Source organism: Pithys albifrons, chromosome 1 (assembly GCF_047495875.1).
Source record: "Pithys albifrons albifrons isolate INPA30051 chromosome 1, PitAlb_v1, whole genome shotgun sequence".
In the NCBI taxonomy this organism is placed as follows: domain Eukaryota; kingdom Metazoa; phylum Chordata; class Aves; order Passeriformes; family Thamnophilidae; genus Pithys; species Pithys albifrons.
In genome coordinates this window covers 94769155-94795107 of record NC_092458.1, presented here as the reverse complement: position 1 = coordinate 94795107, position 25953 = coordinate 94769155, and the positions used below count along the sequence as shown (strand labels likewise).

At 40.9% G+C, this 25953-nt stretch overlaps 3 protein-coding genes across 7 annotated transcripts in view; 1 reads left to right on the top strand and 2 right to left on the bottom strand.

Moving 5' to 3' along the window:
• Nucleotides 1-9895, bottom strand: part of TBC1D23 (TBC1 domain family member 23) — a 30749-nt gene extending 20854 nt beyond the window's left edge. For 2 of the 3 annotated variants that reach the window (XR_011698332.1, XM_071561246.1), the window contains exons 1-4: nucleotides 9813-9895; nucleotides 3346-3457; nucleotides 3022-3127; nucleotides 1485-1689 (exon numbers count right to left, since the gene is read on the bottom strand). Coding sequence is in view for 2 of the 3 variants with exons in the window: in XM_071561246.1 (XP_071417347.1) it covers nucleotides 1485-1689; nucleotides 3022-3127; nucleotides 3346-3457; nucleotides 9813-9850 (461 nt within the window). In the remaining variant the exon portion in view is untranslated. The remainder of the gene's footprint in view (nucleotides 1-1484; nucleotides 1690-3021; nucleotides 3128-3345; nucleotides 3458-9812) is intronic. The other variant, XM_071561251.1, reaches the window with a different exon arrangement.
• A 1362-nt stretch (nucleotides 9896-11257) lies between these two features.
• Nucleotides 11258-25953, top strand: part of CMSS1 (cms1 ribosomal small subunit homolog) — a 225945-nt gene continuing 211249 nt past the window's right edge. For 2 of the 3 annotated variants that reach the window (XM_071561231.1, XM_071561213.1), the window contains exon 1: nucleotides 11320-11329. Coding sequence is in view for 1 of the 3 variants with exons in the window: in XM_071561221.1 (XP_071417322.1) it covers nucleotides 11281-11329 (49 nt within the window). In the remaining 2 variants the exon portion in view is untranslated. Of the gene's footprint in view, nucleotides 11330-25953 lie in introns of all 3 variants that reach the window. The other variant, XM_071561221.1, reaches the window with a different exon arrangement.
• The window catches only part of FILIP1L (filamin A interacting protein 1 like), a 35044-nt gene continuing 22501 nt past the window's right edge, over nucleotides 13411-25953 (bottom strand). The window contains exons 2-3 of the mRNA XM_071561157.1: nucleotides 16931-17115; nucleotides 13411-15689 (exon numbers count right to left, since the gene is read on the bottom strand). Of these exons, the coding sequence (XP_071417258.1) occupies nucleotides 15599-15689; nucleotides 16931-17115 (276 nt within the window). The 3' untranslated portion in view covers nucleotides 13411-15598. The remainder of the gene's footprint in view (nucleotides 15690-16930; nucleotides 17116-25953) is intronic.

Genomic DNA, 25953 nt, shown 5'->3' with positions numbered 1-25953 from the left:
AATATTTTGTTGGGATTAAATCAATAAATATTTCATTATAGTTACAAAAATGTGAAAAAAAGTGTTTGATTTAAAAAATCAAACATAACAAGAAGTAAAAAACGCAACTTGTATCAAACAGCAAAGATGGTCCAGCAGTCAAATGTCAAACTGAGACCAAAATGACCCAAGTAGAGATTTGCAGCTCTGCTATAACTTGCCTCTTTCTTTTTATTCTCCCATTGAAGAGAAAAAAGGAAGAGGAAACAATGTATGGCCAGACTTCATGAATGCAGATTTGGGAAGGGCTCTCCCCACGTGGGTGTGCCCTTCCAGTCTGCACAGTGGATTTTTAGGTGAGGCACAGCGTGTGCAGAACTGGCCCTACCGTTTAAGTCCCAAGGTCCATTTGCCACGGCCGAGCGAGCTTGGACAGTGACAGTGAAGTCCTCGGGACTGTCACAGCACCCGGTACTAACCAGGGCTGACCCTGCTCAGCATCCTAGATCTGACAGGATGGGATGGCAGGGAGGCATTGAACTGCCAGGGATCGGTCCAACTGAGACTTGAACTCAGGACCTTGGGATTCGGAGTCCAGAGTGCTCTCCTTTACACCACGGGACAGCCCAGAAACAGTGTGCACCCCACTGAAACACCACGTAGATTCCTACAGTATCACCAGATACTCCAAAACCACCTGAGTTCCGTGCCCACACAGTGCAGAGCCCAAAGGCATCTCACTTCAGAAATTACACGGGCTGAGTCAAGTGACAGGACCGGTAAATGCTTCCTGCCACAACACCAAACAGGCACTTGTGACATTTGGCACACATCCATCAGCTGGGCTGGAATCTCCTCTCCAGGGAATCCCACTAAGATCTTTAATTACAGACTATCCATATATTATTTCACAAGGTCTTAATCAGAAGACTCCATAGCCTCACTGGAGTGTTGTGGTGCTACACCAACATAAATAAAAACTTATTTTAGTGAGAGCACCTACACAACAGCACAAAAAGCTCCCATTTAATACTTTTTTATTAAAAACTAAAAATATCTGGCAACTTAAAAAAAGTCCTTTCAGTCCCAACTCCGTAGAATATAGGGAAAGTATCAACTACTTCTGAAGAGATTTTGAGACTTAATTAGTGCTTAGGAATTATTGGTTATGAAGAGATAGAGGTATTTTAGATACCAAAAATGGAAAAAGCAGTTTCACATAAAAAAGGTGAATTAGTTAATAAACAAATATTTTTGATATTGCATTGTAAGGCAGTTGTTCTTTAAAAACATTGAGTCTTCTACATCAATCACATCCTAACTGTCCACATCTTAAACCAACTCAACCATTTCAAGCCAAAAGGTTAATTTATTATCCCATGATGGAATCTGACCACTTTGCTACAAACAGTGCTACTCTATCCAAAGCCAACATGCCTATCCTTTCAGAAACTCCTTTTTTAATGCCAATAAAAATAGTACAGCAGCAAAAGAAAGAGTTTTACCTTGGGATGAATTTATTCATGATAGCATAGAAGCAGTTGTACAAATCACTGCGGGGCAAATGAAGGTGCACCAGAGGTTTGAGTAGATGGATCCAGCCAAGGCAGGAACTGTATTTAACATTGCGTGATTTACAGTAAAATGTAATAACAGACTCAATATCCAAAATCAATACTGTCTTCTCCTCTTCTGGCACCAACAACTGGTCTGAAACAGGCATGGCAATATAAACTGTGTTAACAGTTTTTCAAAGAGTTTGAATGAGATCATTTCATAGCACAACTGCACCAATAAGGACTGCTCAGGGAGACAGCAGCAAAACCAACAACCAGTAACTGGCAGTTTGGATTAAATGCTCACAGAAAGGCATTCAAAAAGGTATCAAAATATAAGTGATTCTACAACACCAGTAGGATAAGGCACTTAAATATCACTTAAATATCACAGGATAAAAGAAATTTGGGGTTTCCAGGATCTATAGGAAACAAAGGTGTAGATCCTTTTAATACACAGAATGCCCCTCTTCTATTCCTATTTGATGTGCTCAGCAGACAATTTATGCTCACTCTACAACAAATTCATTTGAGTTTCAACACAGGTCAACCCACAATGCACTTCTTCAGTTCCTCAGCAGCCCAACTGACATGCAGATTTATCCAAAGCAGAAGTCTGAGATCAGCTAGGCTTACAGACTTATAAATCACATTTTGTCCAGGATGGGGCAAAGAGATTCCTACATACCACATTAATGCAGTGGCATTAAATTTCTAGCAAACATCTTTCCCCCTCAGCGACAAGAAGCCCATGAGTCTCATTACTGTTAATTTTTTTATTACTGAAGTTTTTAATACTTTCACATCAAAGCCAACCCATATTTGGCATTTCCCTTCCTCTAGCTCCCAGGAAAATAATGAGTACTAATTGGGATGTTTCGCCATCTTCCTGAAAGATCCTGTGATTAAGTAACACAGTGGAAATTCTGCTCCCATTCCTGTCCTTTACAGGACAGAGAGAGAAAGACAATACACCCTGCTAGAATCCTGCATCTTGCTTTCACAAACACAACCTTTCATTTTCCCTGAAAATGCTATTAAAAATTACCTTTCTTTAAATAGGCTTTGAACTCCAAAATGTTTAAAATATTTCTTCCTTTAAATTATTTTGGTGCTACACCAGCTTTTCATATTAAGAATCAGTCATTACACAATTAAAAACCTGAAGGACACTATACAAAGAATGTCTGCTTTAAAACATGGAGCTTGAAAAACAGTTATGATTTTTTTAACTCATGAAGCTTTCTGACCATGCAAACTGTCATGTGCAAGTGAGTAATTTAAACTTCCGTGGTGTCATCCAGCCCAGGTTAAGTACTGTTTGCTTTCAACTTCTTACTGATTTTTCTCTGCTGTCTCATCTTCCTCCTCAAAGCTTCCTCCAAAACGTAAACATGATCCAGGTTAGTTAATTCAAATAACAGTCCTAAGATAACTGAGAATGCAGAAGCTTTCACACAGGTGATCTAAATGTAACTGAACTTACCAACTAGCTCTTGGCAATCCTTATGAATTATACTCTGTTCAGGTAGGTCTAAGGAGCCATCCCAGGATGCCAGGCTGTCCCCCTTTCCTACAACATTAAGTGCAATCTGAAAACAAAAACAGAAAGCTCTCTAAACATTTTAGTATCTTTCTACAGTTATCCAATCACTGACCTCAGTATCTTAATTAAATAAAGAAAACTACTCTGAATCTGAATTGACACACATGCAGATTAAAATTCCAGCAGTACATCTCTCCTGCAGAGATGCTTGGGAATTAAATAATTTACATCAAATCCTGATTCTTGATTTAAGCTCATATTTACCTTCCAGACTTTGGCCCTCAGATCAGCAGGCAATTGCCTTCCTTGGATGATGTTTCTTACAGTTTCAAGATCACAGCCTCCTTCTTCTAGAGCGTCTGCAAGATCTTTTATCCTAAAATAATGACATGAAATGTTAGAAACCAATTATAAATTTTTTTGCAATGTTTATCGATGAAATAGATTTAGACTGATGGCTACTGCCAGGCAAATTCCACACATATATAAAGTTATAAGAAAACTTGGCATTTACTCAAAATAAATACTTGCAAAATGTTATTTATTCCTTTATTTTTAAGGCTGTTTGTTCAGCTTCTAATTCCATTCAATTTACATATAAGAATTTTGCTTTTTTGTTTTCATTAAGTGATAACGTTGCAAATTGCACCAGAAAAATGCAAATCTGGTTGCAGTTTACAACCTACAGCAAAATCCTTCCATTTCAGCAAAATTCTCACACACACACACACAAAGTAAGCATTAGACCTCAATTAGATGGTGGAGTTATTTTAAAAAAAGTATTAGATGGCCTAGAAAACAGAACACTTGTTTCAAAGGTTTAGAACAGTCAGTTTTTAACCTTGTCTTTCCCTGAAATGGGAAAGAAACTTTTAGTCAAACTCAGATTTATTTAACTACCCAGTTCCAGTGTGGACACACACATAGGACTGAATGGAAACACAGAAACATGTTAATAATAATGTAGAGAGGAGCAAAATGTGCAAATTCACCAGACAGTCAAACAGCACTGATAGTTGCCATAGTTAGACAACAGAAGTTCACAGCATTACAGATAAGAATGTTTGCATTCAGAAATTATTACTTTACAATCTCTCCTACAGCTTCTGCAGACTGTTTCAATGTTTCCATGCTGCCAAGAGAACCACATCTGATGGTTTCAGGAATTTCAGTATCATGGGGCAGAGCTGTGGCAAAACACCACGGTCAGCGATACACAGGTCCTGTAGGCAAAACTTCTCCCTTTCTATGCCCTCTTAACTCTTCCAGCTCTGATATATGCCTTAAGGAAGGCTTTGCTTCATATCCCTGATGACTTAAACACACATCCAGGAGGTTTATAGCCAGAGCAAAACACAGAACAGAACTGTTTATCCAGGACAGTGCAAAGATGCATTCCTTGTGAATAACACATCTATTTATACACATGGAGTAACAGATGTTAAAGTGTTATCAGTGTAATTCTCAATTACTCCACGTTACACACTATGTAGTCAATTCAAATACCCACAGAAAAAGAATGTCAGCTGTTCAACACTTGTCTACTTCTTTAATTTGCATTTATCCACAATGACTCCCTGATATAAAGGTTCACAAGTTTGGTCTCCTGAAAACTTAAGACACACGTTTCTGATTCTCCAAACATCACTCTTTTGGATAAACAGACTAAAATCTCACACCTGTAAGAATGTATGCAGACACCCAGCAATAAGCAACAGGCCTTACTCATAGACTTCTCAAGGTATTCACAAGTTTGAAGTGTGAGCCTTTTCCTTGCTTTGTATCCACCAGTTTTTTTGTTAGTACTTTTTGGTAGCACTTTAAATAATATTTCAAATGTACCTTGGGGCACAACTGTCTGCTTCCTTCAAATAATTTGCAAATTTGGATGAAAGAAAGCACAGTTTATAAACAGACTTACTTTTTCACATTTTTATTATTGAAAAAAAAATTAAAAAAATTCCCAAAGCACTCTTGTAGGACTACAGGATGTAGAGGTTGATGATCCCTTTCCTGGGACAGAAATGGAGGGGAAGTGGAATAGTGAAACACTCCTGCACTTCCATCACCTCTCCCATTGTCCCGGAGTGCACATAATGACCAACACTGGGAAAGTTAAACTAATGAATCCGTTAAACCTGAACAAAAATCAGGTATTTCCAGGACATTTACACAAAGACACATCCCAGCCCTCAGCAGAAGTGCATGAACTCTACGATGATCCAACTTTAACAAAGCCAATGTCACACATCAGCTGAAGGGAATTAGATGCTCTCAGACCCACTGCAGGTTTCTGCAAACACTGTATATGACAGACCAGAGAGCAACAGGCCTTCAACTGCAACACACAAAATACAACTAATTGCTACAGATACCATCCAAGTATTAAACAGGTATGTGTGTGGAAATGAATGCAACTGCTCCATTCAGGTACAAAGATCTTAAACTGTAATACTCAAACTTGCTTTCTATCTCACCCAAGGAAAACTACTTGGGAAAAGAAAATTAATACACATGAAACAACACTTAAAACACATCTGCACTAATTAGAAAATCCCCCAGCAAAGAATGTTTCACAGATCCACAAATCCTAGTTCTACCAGCTACTAGTACCCGAAATTCACGGCTTTAAAAGCTCTGTGTGTGTTAATATCAACTTCAGCTTGTTCTCTGAACAATGTTGTGCTTTCACTGCTTGATAATATATTACCATTTGCAAAAACTCCTTCCAAGTACTGTCATCCAGACTTTGTACACTGTAAAGGTGACAGGCAAATACTGGTTTTACTATTTGACCTTAAAAAGCAAGAAACTGCCATGCCCATCTGCCACGCTGAGTCAAGAGCAGGGGAAAAAACACATCGTCCTATTGTGACTCAATGAGCTTCTCTTTCCCTCCACCAACTTTCAAGATTGCTCACAGACTAAAGTAACGACTTTACAAAGACTAAGGAAATTTGTTTAATAAATAATTACTTCAGGCTAACTTGAAAAGTATGAAGTCTGAAAGTGATTTTGATACTTTAACATAAGTCCACCGTCTGTGTTATACCTTATTTCAGTCAGTGCTGTTCCATAGATATTCCAGCAAATTGCAAGCAATCCGGATCCTTGTCTTTCATGAGCAAAGATCAGCTAGGAAGTCTTCTGTCCACATGGACAATTATTACACTAACTTTGAAAAGAATGCAGCACTTCTCTGGGCACAGAGTGGCTGAAAAGCAGCCAGGGTTACTAACTGACAGGAAGCTCAACATGAGTCAACAGTGGGCCCAGGTGGCCAAGAAGGCCAATGGGATCCTGTCCTGTATCAAAAATAGCGTGTCCAGCAGGACCAGGGCAGTGATCCTTCCCCTGTACTCTGCGTTGGTGAGGCCACACCTTGAGTACTGTGTTCAGTTCTGGGCCCCTCAGTTCAGAAAGGATATTGAGGTGCTGGAGCGAGTCCAAAGAGCAACAAGGCTGGAGAAGGGACTGGAGCACAAGTCCTATGGGGAGAGGCTGAGGGAGCTGGGGTTGTTTAGCCTGGAGAAGAGGAGGCTCAGAGGTGACCTCATCACTGTCTAGAACTACCTGAAGGGAAGTTCTAGCCAGGTGGGGGTTGGTCTCTTCTCCCAGGCACTCAGCAATAGGACAAGGGGGCACAGGCTCAAGCTCTGCCAGGGGAAATTTAAACTGGATATCAGAAAAAAATTCTTTCCAGAGAGAGAGTAATCAGGCATTGGAATGGCCTACCCAGAGAGGTGGTGGATTTCCCATCCCTGGAGGTTTTTAAACTGAGATTGGTCGTGGCACTGAGTGCCATGATCTGGCAAATGGACTGGAGTTGGACCAAGGTTTGGACTTGATGATCTCAGAGGTCTCTTGCAAACCACCCAATCCATTCTATGATTCTCCGTATTGGCAAACTACTCCAGACCTGAACATCTGTACTTTCTGCCCTACCATGGCTTCACTGCCTCTTTCTAGATGCAATTCAAAACCTTGGCTGTGTGTGCAGAATTCTGGGCTTTACTCAAGCCATGGCCTAAAAGGTTAATTCCCACATGACACTGTTCTAATTGTCATAATGCCCAATGTTCCTGTGTATCTGGAGTCATTTCCATACTTCCAGAAGGATCTCTACAATTCATGCCAGTCTGGTGACACAGTATCACCAGTCCCTAACTATGTTAATAGTTATTACACAGAACTTTTTAAACCTGAAACACTTCAGATGTAGGAGAAAGCTGAAGGCAAGGAAAATCAATCAACTGTTGTGGATTCAGCTTAACCCAATTTTGGTTGGTTTTTTTAAAGGATTATATTGTGACTGAGGCACTTGGAAATACTTATAAATACTAATGAAGGGATTAAACATGTGGGGATGTGAACAGCAGCGAAAAGATAACAGGAAGTGACCAATAAACTACAAACAGTATTAAGGACAGTCAATCCATTTGACACTTTTATATAATCTATTTACTCTGTTTCCTACTTTTATAATTTAGGATTTTCCTGACTATTGGAAAAAGATTGAGTTTGCTCATTTTAAAATCAAAACTGATAAACTTCCTGTACATACTGAAATAAAAGCTGACAATTTCATCTTTCAGAGTCTGGGGTGGTGGTGATATTGTTTGAGGGTTTTTTAATTGCATTGCACAGTGGCAAAATTCGCTGGTTTTTACTGAACAAAACACCAAGCACTCAGTACAGATCTTGAGGGGTTTAACTCATAATCAGTTTGTGCCAATTTTCCCCTCTCTGTCTCCCAAATAATTTATACCAGCACTGCATGTCAAGTTAACACAGGAAAACCAAAAAAGGTATTTTGTGTTAGTAAGCAAGTCCAGATTCCACACAGTCAAAGTGCTGTGGCAGTCTCTGAACACAGAATCACATCTGCCCTCAATCACTCCTAAGGAAGTAAATAGAGGATATGGAATCAGCACTGCCAGTTTTGATCCCAGCAGAGCTCAAATGTACATAAGTATCATTTTGTTTGGGTATTTTTTTTAAACCTTGAGATCCTAAATACTTCAAACTTCAATAATGTAATAATTCACATCAAAAAGCTCTTTCCAAAAAGATATATAATGCTTAGAAAAACAATTGTTCTCAGCACTGAGATATGAATACAAAACAACAGTTTAAATCAATAAATGAAAAAGAAACTGTTTCACTGAAACTGGCTTAAAAAAACCTCCAAACCAAAACACAAAAAACCCAAAAAGCCATGTGAAGTTTCTAAATAAATAGTACAATTTTATGTTATTCACAACACACAGTTCTAGTAACAAGGTGTATTCTCAAATACTAATGAAGCATTTAAGCATAAACCTCTTGAATTGTTCCCATAAACACTTAAAATATCTCTTCTAACAAATGCCTTCAAGTTTGCCTTTTCTAGTAGTACCAGCACAGCAAATTTACTGTAGTCTTGAAGCTGCCAGTCAGATCATCAACAGTGTGGGCTGTGCCTTGAAATATGTCTGGGCATCACGTGCATCCTCACCCTTGAAACGTGCTTTCAACATTAGTAACCAAAGAGGTTTGAAGTATTTTTTCAGATATATTTAATGTCCAGAGTTGAATTTCAAAGTGTCAAAACTGCCATCAATGAGTGTCTCCTCAGCTTTGTAATTATGTGTCTCAACAGTCAAACCTGTGTTTAAAAATTACATTTATGCAACACTGCACTTATAGAAAGAACTTCATTAATTCTGAATCTGTAACTAAAAGCAAAAAAAAAGGCTAAAACCCTACTCCACTTAATTGTCATTTTCTACTGTATGACAGTAAGTTATTTTATCCAAGAGCTGTATTTTATTTGTAGAACCAACCCGCATAAAGAACAGATTCCACCTACACCTGGATGTGTCTTCTGGCTCCTTTACAGTGAGATAACTGAGCACAAAGAAGACTAAGCATAGTTTGAAAAAGAAACTTTGAATCTATGACAAAACATCAGATTGAAAATGGCCATAAAAAGCAGGTCTGTAAAGTACTTGCTGGAGCAGCATTTGCGAGAAAGGACAAAGAGCAATGGGGTGGCACAGAGCCACAGAGAGAAATCACATGCAGTGCAAAGCGCGACAACAGAAACAAAGTGAAGATGCCATGAATGGAGCTGCTGGGTGCAGTAAGAATAGCTCCAGTGTCTAAACACAGTGTTTGGTTAAGCCTCAGCAATCTTAAGTGAACACGCATGCAACAAATACTAAAATCGCGTCACTGTTACCATCAAAATGATCCTATACACGCTCCAGAAATAGTCTCTATTCTTGTCCTAGAGGTTCAATGTAAAATCCATTATAAGTAATAGCTGCACTAGAGGAGGGCGGTGAGCAAAATCATTCAGAAAACAGGACAGGGACCTACTGCTGCCACCTGTGCTTGAGAGCGGGCACGGAGCGAAAGGGGAGGCTGAACCCAACAAAGCAACTCCACTCCAGGCAGACTCCTGGAGCAGCTCCTACCGCACACTAAAGCTGTCATTTTAGACCAGGCTGGGCACGGCCAAAGGCCCTTGTTTTGTGTCGGACGGGCCCTTTCCCTCCCGGGGCCACCGAGCGCCGGCGGCTTTTGCTCGGGGTCCCAGTGCGACCCCCGGCACAGCGAGTGCGGCGGGTCCCGGGGGATCCCGGCCCCGCTGCCCTCCTGCCCCTCGGCCCCGCCGCGGAAGGAGGAAGGGAGGGATGGAGGGAGGGATAGGAGCGGGAGGAGGGCACCGACACCCCGACACTCACCAGCTGCTCGGCGGCGGCGCCTCTTCCCCTTCCGCCATCGCTGTTGACGTGCCCCGCGCGCCGTAAAGCGCGGCCGGGAGAGGTTTCCCTTTCCCGACGCCTCTTCCCACAGCCTGGCCCTTCCCGGCGCTGTCCCCGCCCCCCACGGCCGGAAAGCGCCGTATGGCGCGAAAGCCTGGCCCGGGAGCAGCGCCTGGCACGGGATCGGTGCCTGGCCCGGGATCGGCCCGGCCCGGGATCGGCCCTGGGACAGGAGGGCTTGAATACGTTTGGTTCTCATAAAGCCCCACTGCTCTGCCATGTGTGGGGTTGATCACTAAGAGACTCGTGAAGCGGCTTGAGCACAAGTCCTGTGAGGAAAGGCTGAAGGAGCTGGGGTTGTTTAGCCTGGAGAAGAGGAGGCTCAGAGGTGACCTCATCACTGTCTAGAACTACCTGAAGAGAAGTTCTAGCCAGGTGGGGGTTGGTCTCTTCTCCCAGGCACTCAGCAATAGGACAAGGGGGCACGGGCTAAGGCTCTGCCAGGGGAAATTGAAGTTGGAGATCAGAAAAAAAAATTTTCCAGAGAGAGTAATCAGGCATTGGAATGGGCTGCCCAGAGAGGTGGTGGATTCCCCATCCCTGGAGGTTTTTAAGGTGAGATTGGTCGTGGCACTGAGTGCCATGATCTGGTAATCAAAGTGGGGTTGGATCAAGGGTTGGACTTGATGATCTCAGAGGTCTCTTGCAAACCAGCTGATCCTGTGATTCTCTGGCTCCCCCCCCCCCCCCCGGTCTGTGACGGGCCACGGGCTGTACCTGGGGTAAAACCCACAGTATTTACGCAGAGCTCTGCGGGAGGGTGACAGCCCCGGGCAGGGCCACACGCCCGCCCTGCCCTGCCCTGCCCTGCCTTGCCTTGCCTTCCTCACCCATCCGCGCCCGCACGCCGAAATCCAAGCGGGATACGTCCATGGAAAGACAAGAGTCCCCGGAGCGGAGTCCCAATGCTGCCCCACCGTGAGCGCCAGCCATTCCTTACCCTGCTGTGTATGTGTCCCTCCCACAGCGGGACTCGGGACCGGCCAGGGGCGCTGCGGGCCGGCCGGGATGGCTCCTGTGGGACACACACGGAGAGCCGGGAGCGCTCAATCCCAGGGAACACGCAGCCTCTCCATGCGCGTGTTTCCCAGGGAACACGACATGAATGCCCTCAACCAAAAAAGGAGGTATTTTACAAGTACAGAACCGGGCTCAGGCAATGAAACGAACGCTGTGACGGCGGGGGTTGTACTTTAAACTCCTCTTCTTTTTGCTTCTCCTATGTAATTCACAAAACTCCAACCCAACCAAACAGAAACACTCCCTGGGTCTTTGAGGGCCGCTTTTATCCCAAACAGCTCCAATCCGCTCCCAAAGCGTTCCCAGGCCGGTCCCGCCCCGCGGTCAGAGCGCAGTGCGCAGGCGCGGGGCACACGCGGGAGGGCGCATGGGGGACACGCTGGAGGAGCCGTGGTGGGACATCCCCGGCACCGCAGGTACTGCCGCGGGAGCTGCTCCCACCGGGAATGGGGGCAGAGGGCAGGGACACCCCCGGCACCGCAGGGACTGCCGCGGGAGCTGCTCCCACCGGGAATGGGGGCAGAGGGCAGGGACACCCCCGGCACCGCAGGGACTGCCGCGGGAGCTGCTCCCACCGGGAATGGGGGCAGGGACATCCCCCGCACCGCAGGTACTGCCGCGGGAGCTGCTCCCACCGGGAATGCGGACCGGGACATTCCTGGCACCGCAGGTACTGCCGCGGGAGCTGCTTCCACCGGGAATGGGGGCAGGGACACTCCCCGCACCGCAGGTACTGCCGCGGGAGCTGCTCCCACCGGGAATGGAGGCAGAGACACCCCCCGCACCGCAGGGACTGCCGCGGGAGCTTCTCCCACCGGGAATGGGAGCAGCCTTCCCGACTGCCAGCCCCCTCCTTCTGCTCGGCACTCCTTCCTTTTCGTTTTTTTTCCCCCCTTTTTTCCACTTTCCCCCTCCCTCAAACCCCCCGCCTTTGCCTTTTCCGCCTTTGATTTACTTCTGCAGGTTTCCCACTCTCACTCGCTCTCTCTCCCGTGCCTGCTTTCCCTGCTCGCTGCCCATGGTGGGGTTTGCTCCAAGCAGAGCTCCGCGGCCAGGGGATGTTTGATCTGTGCCCCTCGGACCTGGGACCGGCGATGGATGGAGCCGCAAAGGGAATGTCAGCACCTGGGTAGCAACAGGGACCCACTCAACAGAAACACATCTAAGCGAGGTTTAAAAAACGGAGTGTAGTGAAGGGAAAACATCTTTGAATTCGGAGCTGTCCCCCTAAACTCTATTTGTTTCCAAACCCAGTTTGTCTGATGAAAGACTTTTGCATAATTTATGCTCCTTATGGGTTCCTTCCCCCTCGGAGTGTTCTGTGTTCACTAATATTACCGATGTGAACTTGGAAACAGTAGATCCACAGTAGAGCCTTTGGAGGGAAAAATACCTGTGCTGCTTGAAAAGCATCACCCATGTGCTCACTGGAGTGTGTCACATCACTCTTGCCATGTGTTGTAAAAGGGTAGGACTTGAACAGCTTTTTTCCAGTCATTGTTTTTTGGAGTATGGTACTCTGACTGATTTGTCAGGGTTTTCTGATTGCTGTATTATGTTTCCTATACTTGTCTTTTTTTAGTGTGTCTTGCAACCACAGGCTGTGAAGTGATTTGTATGTAATGTTGAGATTTAGTGTGGAAATTTAGGTAGATGTAGGCAGCTACAATGACTTTAGGCTTTATAGTGCCCTATTTGATTATTTTTTTTAAATTTATTTTTAATATAGTATTGGTAAGAGTTGAGAATTATTGGGAGTTATCTGCACCTCTGGGAAGACTCCACATCTTTGAGTTCTTGATAATTGCTGCATATTTCCTGCGAAAAGATGCTTGGAGAATAATTAGAGAGGAAGCAATATAAAAATTGTATGTATGTAGTAAAGAGGGGTCACAATCCTAATAAGGCTTCTCAGAATTCAATTTTTATTTTTATTGTCATGTGGGTTCCTTAAGCAGTTCCAGTTCCCATGATAAATGCTCTTCATTAGGAAGTTTTCTTAAGAGCCTCTGTACCTGCACATTCTGCCAACTGCAGCTTTCATTTGGGATAGGTGATTAGCTGATGGGTATAATGTGGGCAGTTTTCCTTTAGAAACTGGATACAGAGCAGGACTTTGATGATAAACTTTTGACATGATGGATAAACCATCTGACTTTGAGGCGAAACTGTGAATGGCAACTCTTCCAGTTGTGAAGGCTTCTTAGGTTTTGCAATTGCATTTTTGAGCTGCTAAAATAATTCAGGTGGGAAGTAACCTCTGGAGGTATCTAATTGAGCTCTGTATCCTTTACTCCAAGAATATTCTTTGAATGTGTTGCTAGTAATGATTACAGGTGAGTGTTGTGCAAACCATGTACCCTGCTGTCTGTAACCCACCTTTAATAAATTTGTTGACAAGTTCTTTTTATGGACCCTGCTGTTATATTGAGACAAGCCATCAGTAAAGTAAGAACATCTGTTACTTTTATTTTGTATAGCTATTTTTCACATAAAACATGTAAAATCAAGGGTTAATTTGTACTTTATCTTATGAATAGTGTAAAATGCATTAAAATTGTTTAGCATGAAAGAGGAAATCGGGGGGGGTTACAATGTACAAGGTAAGCAGCAATGCAAGAAAATTAGTGAGCACCTTTTAGAGACTTGATCAGTTTTATTTCTGTGAAACATCAAGTTTCATGAAAAAATATTTACTCTTCAACTTCATTTTTGACCTGTTTGAAAATAGCATCTTTGCCACAACTGTAGGTGCACAGCAGAATTCAAAATGTACTTTTTAAATACTGATTTTTGCCAAATCCTTAAACCCTAGAATAAATTCTGACCAATAGAACATTCCTCCTAATAACAGTCCTCAAAAGTTTCTTAGAGTTTATCAACTTGTAGTTAGAAAAGGCTACTTTTAGGGTGAATATGAACATCTTTCATACACTTCACTTAAAGAGTATGAAAACACAATATACATACAAATATATATCTTAGTATATAGATATATAAGTAATTCTAAATTTGCTTTTGGCCACATCATTGGAAATCATTATTTTAGAACCCATATTAAAGGTAGTTACTCTCACTTTGAGACATGTAAGTTTACCCTGTTGCAGGTGGTTTATAGATGTAAAAAAAACCCCACAAGACTCAAGAAAAAAAACCCTGAAGGGATTAATCATCTCTTTAACTTGTCACATGACACAAACTAAAGAACCTTGCTCAATAACTTCTTCATCAAACCTTTAACTTTGAGAGGAGAAGTGTGGAGAGAGTAGTTAGGGATTATTCTCTACTTAGCAATGTTTAATGTTACACATGTCCCACGTCATGCAACTGCAGGACTTCCTTACCTTCCTTTTTCCAGATCGTGTCACAACTCTGTCCACTCTTTAGTGTGATTTTTATATTGCATTCAGAAGTGGAAGTGAGAGGATAGGGAATACTGAGGAGTTTTGTTTGGTACTGGTGAAGGATACCAATTATTTCCTCTTCTTTTTATGAACAGAAAGAGCACTTCTCAGCACTATAAATGTCTGTATCTTGCCTGTAGCCAGTGTGCCACATCTCCCAGGCTGTTTGAGGGAGAGGGTGGACCTCCATTTGCCAGAAATTCTTCCAGTTTCCTCCTTTCATGTTACCACTCCATGTCTTTCATTCTTCATGCTTTCTTTATCTCCCTTAGACCCATAGGAATGTAGTATCCCTGTTTGTCAGTTTTAGATTCTTAAGAGTCTGTGTGGGCCGTGTCCCTCATGGGTAGAATTTAATCATGTTGTCACAAGAGAGGAGCAAAAGTCAGAAACTCTTGTATGTCAGCAATACAAATAGGTGAGAAGTATAATATGGGACCATGGAGGATGATTTGGCAGTGTTTATGGGCTCTGAAGGAAAGGATGCTATTACAGGAATTGATTTCTTTTGCCAGAGGTTTTCTTTTTTTTCTGTAGACTGGCTATAAAGGACGCCAGGTATCATCAATTTGTAATGTGTGATTTGCAGCTACTGAGAAGCTGTGTTCATTGTAGTGCATTCAGTGGGAGCACTGGGACCTGACTGGAGCCGAGATCTGTTGGTGGACCTGAATATGGAGAGGTTTGTTTCTTTTGGTGGCTTTTGGCTCATTGATGAGTTACTGTCCCTTCTATTTGAATTTGGTCATGTATTTGAAGATCTCTCTAAGCATGCCAAGTTGACAGCAGCTTTTTGATATCTGTGTCTCTTCACATTTAAGTACACCCAGTTCTGCAAATTTGGATCTGAGCATACATGACACGAAGTCTCAAACTGTAGCTGCTGATTTAATCAGTAAAATTGGAAGCCTTTTCTTTTTATTATGGGAAAATAATTTTTTAATGTCTGTGTTTTGACACAGTTGTGTCTTGTACAACACAAGCCGACATAATTTTTCAGTAGACTGATCTTTCTAAACTTTTTCTTTTTTTAAGTACTTCTAGAGAATTTCTTGTGAAGCTGTTGAGAGAGGCATAGGTTTTGTATGGCTTTGCACAAGTGGTCATGCAGCAGTGCTAATGTGTTGTCCTGTCTCAGTGGTTAAGTGAAACTTTTAGCTGTGAAATAAAAGGGAAAAATTGGGTTGCTGAATGCATCAAAATCTTTCCTTATTTCAGCAGAAGGATTGCAATTCTGGCTATGGCACTGTGATCACCACCATCCTTTGCTTTCCTTAGGAATTAGGATTTGGCAGTTCTTAAAGAAACACCTATGTGAAAGGAGTTTTCCCAGGAATTATCTGTTGAGCCATTTAGACTGTTGGAATGCACCCTGTTAGGGGAAGAAGAATGAGGGAGGCATTAATACCAGAGAAATAATTTTTAAATTCTAGAACAGCAACTCATGTTAGTTGATATTATACGATTCCTGTGGGGTACTCATTGCAGTAATAGTATTTTGCTGGTTTTAACTTTCTTCAGAACAGTGAGAAATTTTCTTGTCAGAGCAATAATCGCCGTTTTTCACTAAATTGAAAACAGTGGACAAGGAGTCACTTCTAAAGTTTTGATTTTTTTTTTTTTGTGCATTGGCTGAAAGGAAACTTTCAGTGAATTTTAAGTGTTTTAAAAGCAAAAGGGCAAATTTTCTCATGAATGAACTAGAACTGCTTGTGCAGAGTTTAGTTAAAAAAAAAAGCTCCACTAGGAACGTAGTTACATATTTTACTGGAATTTGAGCAGTTGAAAGGAAGGGCAAAATTGTGAAGGAATGAATGCAAGAGCAAAATTGCACTTCTGTGTAAGTCACAATTTTTTATTAAGCTTGATACTAATTTTGATCCGTTCCAAAATACTGTTTAAGGGAACTGAAATCTAAATGCTGTAGTCCAGATGGTGAAAGTTTATTTAGCTAATGCAAGTGATATCCATCTTGATTCTTGCATCTGGTTTCCTAGTATAACATCTTCATGAATTCAAGTGGAAATGATCATGCTAGTTAGCTAATTAATGAGAGAATTTATCTTAAACCCATGGTTTTAAAGCGATGCTTGGCACAACAAGGAGGTCTGCATTTCTCTAAGTTCAGTGCATTATATTAGCGCAGATTTCTCCATGTCTCTCTTCATTTTTTTATTTACTACTGAACATAAGATATCCATACTGAAACACTTCTTGACTAGACCAACTCTGAAAACAAAATGACACCTCATGCAACCTCTCTTGAAGTGATTGCCCATGTTTTATAAATCTACTGAGACAAACTTACTACTCTTATTTATGAAACACGTCAAAACTGAATTTATAGTAGAAACTTATTTGTGTCTCATGTACTTCTGTACTGTGAGTGCCAAAATCTGGAATTGCACCAGAAAAAAGGGGATGGAGCTTGGTCCCTGCAGACATGCAGCTACTTTGGCTCCTAAGAATTTGGCTGTCTCCTGATGTCCTGTCATTGGTGACCATAGACATGCTGACCCTGGTTTCACATTTTTCCCCAGTGGAAACAACTGCTGTTGAGATTCAGATTGCTTAAATCCATTTTAATGTCATAGATCATAGAAAATGATTTACCTTCTCCCTCCACTTTGAAGGCAGGTTTTAGACACAGTCCTTATAATGCGTATCTTTCCAGAAGTGCCATCTTGGAGTGGTTTGGTGAGATGTCCATCAGGAATTTTGACAGGTGCTTTGGCTGTGCTCATAGGCTTTGGTTTGGGGATCCGAGTTGGAACTGAACGACGGAACGCGTTAGTAATCTTCAAATAAACCAAGAAAATAAGCAATGAGTTAGGGGGGAGAAGCAAACTGTGTATTTAGCTTGTTAATGTCTTTACCACTTGGTAAATCTGAATGCATTGCTCTTAGAACTGTTTGCCTGAACTTCCTTTGTCTCATGGGTAATGACAGCGAAGCATTGTATACCTTGCCTACTTCATTGGTGAATATCAAAGAATCTGAATGGATTGAAATCCAGACTATAAATAAGAAAGATTTCCTGGCACTCCTCTGACTAGAGCATCAACTCCAGGAGCTGAGTGAGTGATGCAGTGCAAAGGATATGAACTGTGCGACTTCTCTGGGTGAATAATCAATGAACTTCCACATGCAGAAGCAAGTCTTGATTCAGTCCTAAATGGCAGGCAATACCTAGCTCGTACTTTATTATGAGAGATCATTCTTTGGCAGTGACCAGTGTACACAAAATTAATGTGTTTGTAAGAGAACTCTCCCTTCAGAATCCATCATAGTCATATTTTATTGCAAAAACGTAAATATAAAAAAAAAGATAATATGTGTGCTGAAAAGGGGAGAAGAACTGTCAAGGCAAGAAGCTTATATGAAACTGGGATTGATCAGACACTACTCATCAAAAAGCTTTTTGCATCACAAACGTTTTTATATACCTTTCCAGTCAAGCTCAGGGTAAAAGAATTTCAATTAGGTTTCTTTTTTCTTTTGTAAAACTATAAACTGGAAATGGTGTTCAAATTTGGACAATAGAAAACAGTATCAAAAGCCTGGTCAATTAAGTATGAATAAGAACAAGCTAGATCAAAGCAAGTTTTGAGAAACAACTTCCTACTGGCCATAAAGGTCTGCCAGAACTTAGTAAAAAAAATAATCACAATGCAAGAGGCTGCAATTTACCTGTGTCTAATTCTATATGACAGGAGTTCTCAAAAGGATAAAACTGAGCAGGTTTGAGCACAAAGAAATAGAAAGAATAGTATTGATCCCCCAGAACAATGTGGTGTGTTTCTACGAGTTCGGAAGAAGAATATTTTGTGGTGTGCAGTCCACCACTGAAATTGTTGGTAATGCCAGAGGAGTGTGATGCCACTTCAGAGTGAAGCTTCACAAAAGATTCTGAAGTATGACTGCTGAACTGATCAAAGTGTAGAAATGACAATAGGAAATAAGATGTTCACCCACATGGTTACTAATTTTGTAATGGGAAAACATCTGCATTTCTTCTCAAGGATAATATTTGAGTATATTAGTCAGATATTGTTATATAGGTATATGCTATCAGATTGTCTGATGATGAACTGTGCAGTGTTTGTGAATGTTCCCAGACACTGTAACTGTTAAATTGTCAGTAGTGTTGGATTGTTTGAATAGTCCACAATGTGCCTCTATCTCTGGAACAATTTGGAGGCATAGCTTGGGAGTTAGTCCAGAGGAAGGTTCATTTTGTGTAGATAGTTTGTATCCAGCTAGGCTGGTTTGTTGTCTCAGTTTCCTGTAGTTTGAGTTGATCCATGTCTGAGGGAAAGATGTAGATACAGCTTTAACTTGCTATTGCAGGTATGACCATGCAAAGCAAAGTTTGTATGGAAACTGTGGGAAAAGAAGAAAAGTTCTTAGAGTTAAAAAGTGGCAAGTGGTTAGGAAGGGAGCTGGTTTTAATTGTATTGTGCAGATAGCATCTAAGCCTCACAGACACCTCTGGTATTCAACATATTCATAAACTGCATGGAAAGACAGTACTGAAATTATAACATTTGCATATGGTATAAAAGGGAGGGTATTAGAAACAAGAACTGATTGTAGTTCATGGTGTTGAGTGTCAGTTCAGTGCTGACCAATGAAAAATAATAGATATAGGAAAAACTAGTTCCATACAGTAGTGACATCTATTGTCACTCAGAACACAGATCTTGGAATCACTGTAAATTGTCCTCATTGCTCAGTGACTGATAATGGTCAAAAAGCTAACAGGCAGTTAGGAATTACTAAGAAAAGAAGAAAACCAAACCTGTCATTTTTCACTGTGTAAATCCAAACCATGCCTACATTGTGAATGTTTTACAGAGTTTTGTCCAAACAGCTCAATAAAGGGAAAAATGCAGAAAAGATGGCAAAGACTGACAGTTATGCAATGTCTTGTGCATGAAGATTAGTAACATACACTAGGCCTTTCTAAGTTTGGAAAATAGATTGTGGTGAGAAAAATAAACAACAGCAGATATCTGGCCTTATGGTGAATAGGGAAATTCTCTCTAACATGCCTGAGAGGGCATTCATTGAAGGTGGGTTAAAGGTATGTGAAAAGTACTGTTAATGAGCTATGAGGGTTTTTGGAACAAGCAGTTTTTGAGATGATGATATAAATTGGTTTGGAGAGACTTTACACTGATTTGTGGCATCCATCAGGGACTGCTAAACACGAAGCTATGATGTGGATTTCAGCTGCGGATGCTGTAAGTTGTAGGCTGCTAGAGGGTGGGTTTATCACTCTCTGCCTGGTACTTAAAGCTCACAAGCAGTTACCACTGGACACCACCAAAGATGAGACGTGTAGTCTGAGTGTATAAAATGTGTTTCATTTTTATTTTTAAAATAGAAATGTTTAAATTTGTAACTGCCTTTTTTTTTTGGTGCATTGAGAAAGGAAAAAGTTTGTCTTTAAAAGTGAATAGGGAAGGAGATGCCTTTTTCTTTGCCATGTTCATGAAAGATTTTTACCTCTAGATGGCAGCGAAGTTTTCCTTTTGCACTGCACCTCAGTGTTGTCACTTAAACTGGATTGAAACTTGTCGTTAAATGCTGAATAAAAAAAAGTTAACATGCGTTTTCATGGTAGTCTTGAATGTTAAAATTCGTATGGTTAGTATGCACTCCCAAAACAAAAAGCATTTTGCTTCAATTAGCAAACGTACTGTCTTAAGAAGGGGTTGATGTTGGAGGGTATAATTGTGTTCCTGCCATATGCCTTTTCCTGAGTATTGAGTTGGAAGAGTTTGCTTCTGACTCTGTGGTATGGCCTGGTAGATGAGACACAGAATCGGGAATAAAGTGTTTGTGTGAGCTTTTACTAGCAGTGCTGCTGCTTGATGTCATTAGAGAGCATTCCTGTTTCCCAACTATAAAAATAATTAGATTAGCCATAATTTTCTAAATGCATTGAGATGAATAAATGAAAATATTTGTGTCAAGTCTTGTGTGGTAAAATGTGATTGTATCTCTAAGAAGAAGTTGTGTTTGCTAGTTTGGTTTTGGGTGTTTTTTTCTCTGAGAAGTGTTCCAGGTAAGAGATTCCATAAGGTGCAAAGTGGTTGGAGTATTCTATCTCTCGCTGATTTAACAGCTGTGTTAGTACTTCAAGAAGATATTTGTACACCCAGATTTATACAGGTTCTGTGCATCTAAATGGTGCTCAGGCTCTAAGATTTTATTAAATCAGTGGAAAGTGAGGTGTGAAAATACCCCTGGCCTATAGTTTGCACCAGGGTTCTGGAAAGCCCTTGGAAGTAACTGTATATAAAAGTCTGCATTGGTTTAGTTGTACATGTACTGAAAATTATTGTGCATTCCTCCTACTTCCTTTGCTACTACTTAGGGCAGAGGCTTGTAAGCAGATACCTTGGCTATACCTTATCTATATGTGGGAAATGTGTGTGCATACCAAGAGTCTCTTAGAATGTATGCACCCTTTCAACCTATTGTCTTTCTCCTTCAAAATGAATGGTTTTTAGTCTCCCCCATCTTTTTTTTTTTTTTTTTACTTTCCTTTGTATTCTGAATTTGCTAGCTCTGTGTTTGTCATTGGTGTTTGGTTATGACTTCTTGAGTTCCCATTGTTAGGCCACTTTTTCTATCTGCTGTCATTCCAAGGGCTAGAAGGGAAAATAAGATATGTTTATACTTCAGAAAATAAGCTGAGCTGCCTTTCATGTTCTGGAGATGCCTTATGAGTTCCCATTAATGCTCCTGAAACAGCCCTAGAAACAAAGTGTTACCTCCGAGTGACCTCTCTGAGTTGTGCAGTTTTCCTTTACTTAATGTATCTAAACACATTTAAGTAAGCATGGGGCAAATAATTACTGTAACAGCAAAGACAGCTAACCCCAAACACATTAAACCAGCCACATTTTTTTGATTATAAGATTATGTGGTATGTTGTAAATATAATGGCTCTCTATTAGTTTAAGGCATTAGACCTGGAAAATAGCGAAGTTTTTGTCCATGGTACGTATAGTTGTAGAAATAAGCAGTTAAATCCAATTCTCAAGACAAGAAGTGATCTAAGAACCAAGAAAGGTGCGTTTCATAAGGATCTTTTAACTTAATTTTTAAATTAACTTCTAAAGTAGCCATCAGTCACTTATAATAGGAAGTGGCAGAAGAAAAGGTGTTTGAGAACTCAAACACAGGCTGTGTTTATTGTCTCATAGTGAAGCAGGTACTTAAGGGATGGAGACAGACACTGCACAGGTGACAATTGTGAAATTTTCATACATTAATGTGAAAATAACCCTTCTTGATTTCAGGAAGTCAACTGAGAAAGCATTCTCTGAAATACCAGGATGTATATTCCATAAACACCTTCTTTTCCCCCTCACATGCACAGAGGTAGCTTATCTTGTTTATATGGGTCATCAGAAAGTTTAACAAAATACAGTGCTTGCTTTCTGGGGAGTGGGCTGAGGCAAGTGTCTGTGGAAGTGTCAAGGAGAGAAAATATTTCTGTTTCTGTGCTGTTGAAGTAGTTCTCCTGCTTTTGGTCCTAATCTTTCCCTTTTCCTTTTCCTTCTGGAAGTATGACACATGCTCTGCTTCCTGATGAAACTATATTCATTTAAATAGGGGGGAGCAATAGAGTAGAACCTCTGCTATAAGTTTTCTTACTTGCCTTTCTACAGTCATGGTAGAACTTCATCTAGAAGAAATAACTTTAGGTAAGATTCTTTCTCACTGCTTAAATTTTTAGTTTTAGTAATTTGAGCAACAAAGTATAATTTTTAGCCTTAGTGAAAGTTTTCAGAGGATGGTGCTGAAGATCCTTTACACAAAAGTCCACCTATCTGTATATGTACAAACATGCCTCTTGCCAGACTGAAGCTTGTTTCTGGATGACTGAATGCAGTCAGAACTTAAACCAGGTCTGGAAGTGAGAATGAGTTAAGATTAAGTGACAAACATGAATATTCTCTTTGGTCTCTAAACTCAATAGCTTTGGCTGAAATTTCTGGTTAGGTGTCCTCAGCTGCACAGGGCATCCAGATATTTCCTTTTCCTTATTTGTCTTTCACTAGGTCCTGGCAGTTGTCTTCTAGAAATCCAAAGTGAGAAGTCTCAGTTACTTTTATGCAACCCACTTGTGTGCGTGACTATACTGAGATGTACAGTGCAATCCTTGAACTTACTAACCTTGGTTAGGCCTTTGCCAGAGTGTTGTCTGGCTTGGCTCGCTGCATTGTCACACCATTATAAACTGCTTCGCAGAGGGAAAATTATTAATAATCTGTACAGTTATGGTACTTGAGCTATTAAGTGGGAGAGCAGTTTGGTTTATTTAATGTAGAGAAAACAAAACTCAGAAAAGACACGATAATTGTCTTCTAATATGTGAAAGCCTGTTGCAGAGAAAATAGTTTTTGAAGTCCAGTGGGGGTATAGGAAAGCAAATACTGGATTACAATTTCAGCAACATAAATGTAGTTTAAAAATTAGCAATCTTCTTAGTAGCAAGGGCTGAAGTAGCAAGGGTGTTTCGGCCCTGGTAACTGTGAAATTGTCATTGCAGAGTTTTTTAAGAACTGTATGAACCACGTTTTTGTTTAGAAGGGTTTAAGTCAAGTTACAGTGATGGAATAGGCTGGAAAATGCTCTGAGGTCCCTTTTAAGCTCAATTTTTTGTGTCTTCTACCCTTTTGCTGATATTTGGTCTATTACAGTACTTGATTTCAATATTATGACACATTTGACAGAAAAATCCATATTAATATTAGGGATTATTTCTGTGTATATAAAAGAATTTGCACTAATGTGCACTGTGCTCTTATTTCCTGACAACCACTTTTAAATGTACTTGCTGGTGGTGGGGAAAAGAAGCAGCTTTGGAGGCAGAAGTTGTGTTCCCAGTTACTGAAATTCTGTTATGTGCCTTGGTTTCCTTGTGACTTGCCTTCACTGGTAATTGTGATAATCTTTTAATCTTTGGGTGGTTTAAAGACTCACAGATAGTCAATAGATAATTGACAAGATGCAGGTAAAGTTATGTTGTGGGTCAGCTCCCCTGGCACAAGGATTTACTTGGGGCTAGTTGACCAGCATCATCACGGAGCTGTCTGTTCTCTGAAATGAACAGTTGATTCCTCTTAGTTGTCTTTACTTTGCCACTTGAAAGTCGAAGGGATCTCAGGGACTTCATCAGGACACTTGGGAGACCCTCTAAGAAAAGAGCTGTGTGGCCTTTTTGTAGTCCTAAACACGCTGCAATAGCAATTCAGTCCTGCAGAGGGTGGTGCTGGCCCTAATATGCTTCTCTGCAGGTGCTTTACTGTCAGTGCACAATAAAATCGTGTGGGATCAGCAGTTCACTTGGTTTAAAGCTGCATTGCCATTTGTTGAGGCAGATTCTTAGCAGTGAGTATCATTTTGTACAGTGTTTTGGTGTTTCTAGGTTATGCAGTTTCTAAAGATGTTTGGAACTGCATTTGTACCCACACACAACTTTCAATGTGCAAACATCTTTGTTATCAATATTGTCTGTTCAAAAGCTTTGAATATGTTTTCCCCAAGCTAGCAAGTATATATGTTGAAAAAGTTTAGAGGGGTAACCAGATTGGACCCAAATGTGTTCTGCATGGATAGGAAAAGAACTCTCTGCTTTTACCATCATGTCCCTTTTTCTGCCTGTGAGCAGGCTGTTATCCTCTAGAAAGGGCCACATAAAAATATATGTAATCAGAGTCCTATATTTAGTAGATACATAATTTTTTCCTATATATATATGTAAATTACAATTAAAAGAATTTAATCCAGCTAAGGTTGATGTTTCTACAGGATAAAACATGATTTATGGTGGCTTGAGTATGAGACAGTCAAGGATAAGAATATATAGACACTAATGACAGTCCAAGCTGCCTTGCTCAGATTTTGCACAAGTCAATTAACTTCTCCCACAAAAGACATCCGGATGTTAATAGGACTGATGTATTTGATATATTTGCACCCTGGATTTTATCTCATCAGACAATAGTGGTAGCACTGAAGGTGATGGGACCAGGGCTTTGGCAGTCATTGCAGTATAATTGGTCATCCTTTTTCCTTTTTGCTTGTCCCTTCAGTTATGCTGATGTAGCTTTTTGCTAAAGCTTTGCTGTGTAAGGGATCCTGCTTTGTTGAGGTTGTTTGGTTTTGTTTGGGTTTTTTTAATGAAGATTTGTGGAGTGTGAGTTTTTTTATTTGTGTTTTGGTGGGTTTTTGTTTTTTTGTTGTTGTTGTTGGGTGGGGAGGTGTGTGTTTGTTTTTTGTTTTTTTTTTAATCCAGGTTAGTTTCTTGAGCTGGTTCACAATGCTGCCTTCCTGAACAGTGGTGACAACATAACTGGAAGGGCACTATTTTGGGATATGAGCTGTGGTGGGGGTGGAAAGGGGAGGCAGCTTCTTTTGCCCATCCCAATATGAAGACCCTGTGATGTCAGGCAACCGCCTGGCAAGTGGAGAGAGCTTGTGCTAAAAATCTGTTTCTCAAGAGTACTTTGCTTAGTGGTCAAGAGAGAATCACGTTCACTTGGCAGCTCTGATACCTGAGACTTTCTGGGTGCCCACAGTATGGTGGGTCACTGGCTGATGTGCTGGCTACAGCACAGAGAGAATTCAATTACATCTTGGGGCCACTGGCGGCAGATTTGTGAAAATGCTTCATGCTGCTTAAATTTTAGAGGTTGGTCTTTTTTTTGAGCAATTTCCCACTTGCATTACTTGGTATTAGTTTTAAAACATCTTCGTACACCCACTTGTGCTGTACTTGAACCCTAAGATCTTCCTTCTGTTTCTTGGTAACATAATGTTTTGGTAGTCTTTGCTTAAGCCTGGAGATTAGGCAGTTGTCAGTTTTTGTTTTGCCTGTCTCAATATCTGTTTCCTTAGGGACAAAGTCATCCTGCAGATGGTTACTCCGTTTCCATCACCTAACTCTGCAGCATCCATTCAGTCTTATTCAGAAAGTAGTGCTCTACATTCTGTTTCTGATTATTTTTTTCCCCAGTGTGAGGAGCACGCCTTCTTAAGCCCTGCATGAAATGCTTACATACAGATCTTTCTTCTTATTACAGCCTTACATTCTGTCCCCAGACTCCTTATTGTCTACATTGGTTTGGATCAGGAAGATTAACTGGCTGCTCCTGTAATTTTTGTCAATTCTAGTTCTTAATTAGCTACTTGCAGGAGGTTTTTAAATAACTTGAAATACTATACTACCTCACAGGATGGACACTGCTCTTAGATTACCATTATTGTATCTTATACTCTTCTTTTTGGTTTTTCTCCTTTTCCCTCCCTCCCTTCATCCATTCTCCCTGTAAGAACACAAATGACAAATGTTTCTGCTGAAATATTTAATCACATAAAAAGGATGCTTAAAAATGCTGAGCAACAAAGTGTTTGTGCTACCTTTGCTTGTGTCTATTTGATCACTCACTGAATAAGAACTGAAAAGATGAAGGAAAGTGGGCTGGTAACTGCTGCCATTTTTTAATCAGTCAATCCCTGCTTTCTTTTCCTGGGAACTTAACATCCTGGGAAAAGGGTAGTTTTTTGTACTTTACAGGAGATGCTTGCCAAGAGTTTTGGAAAAGAGAAGG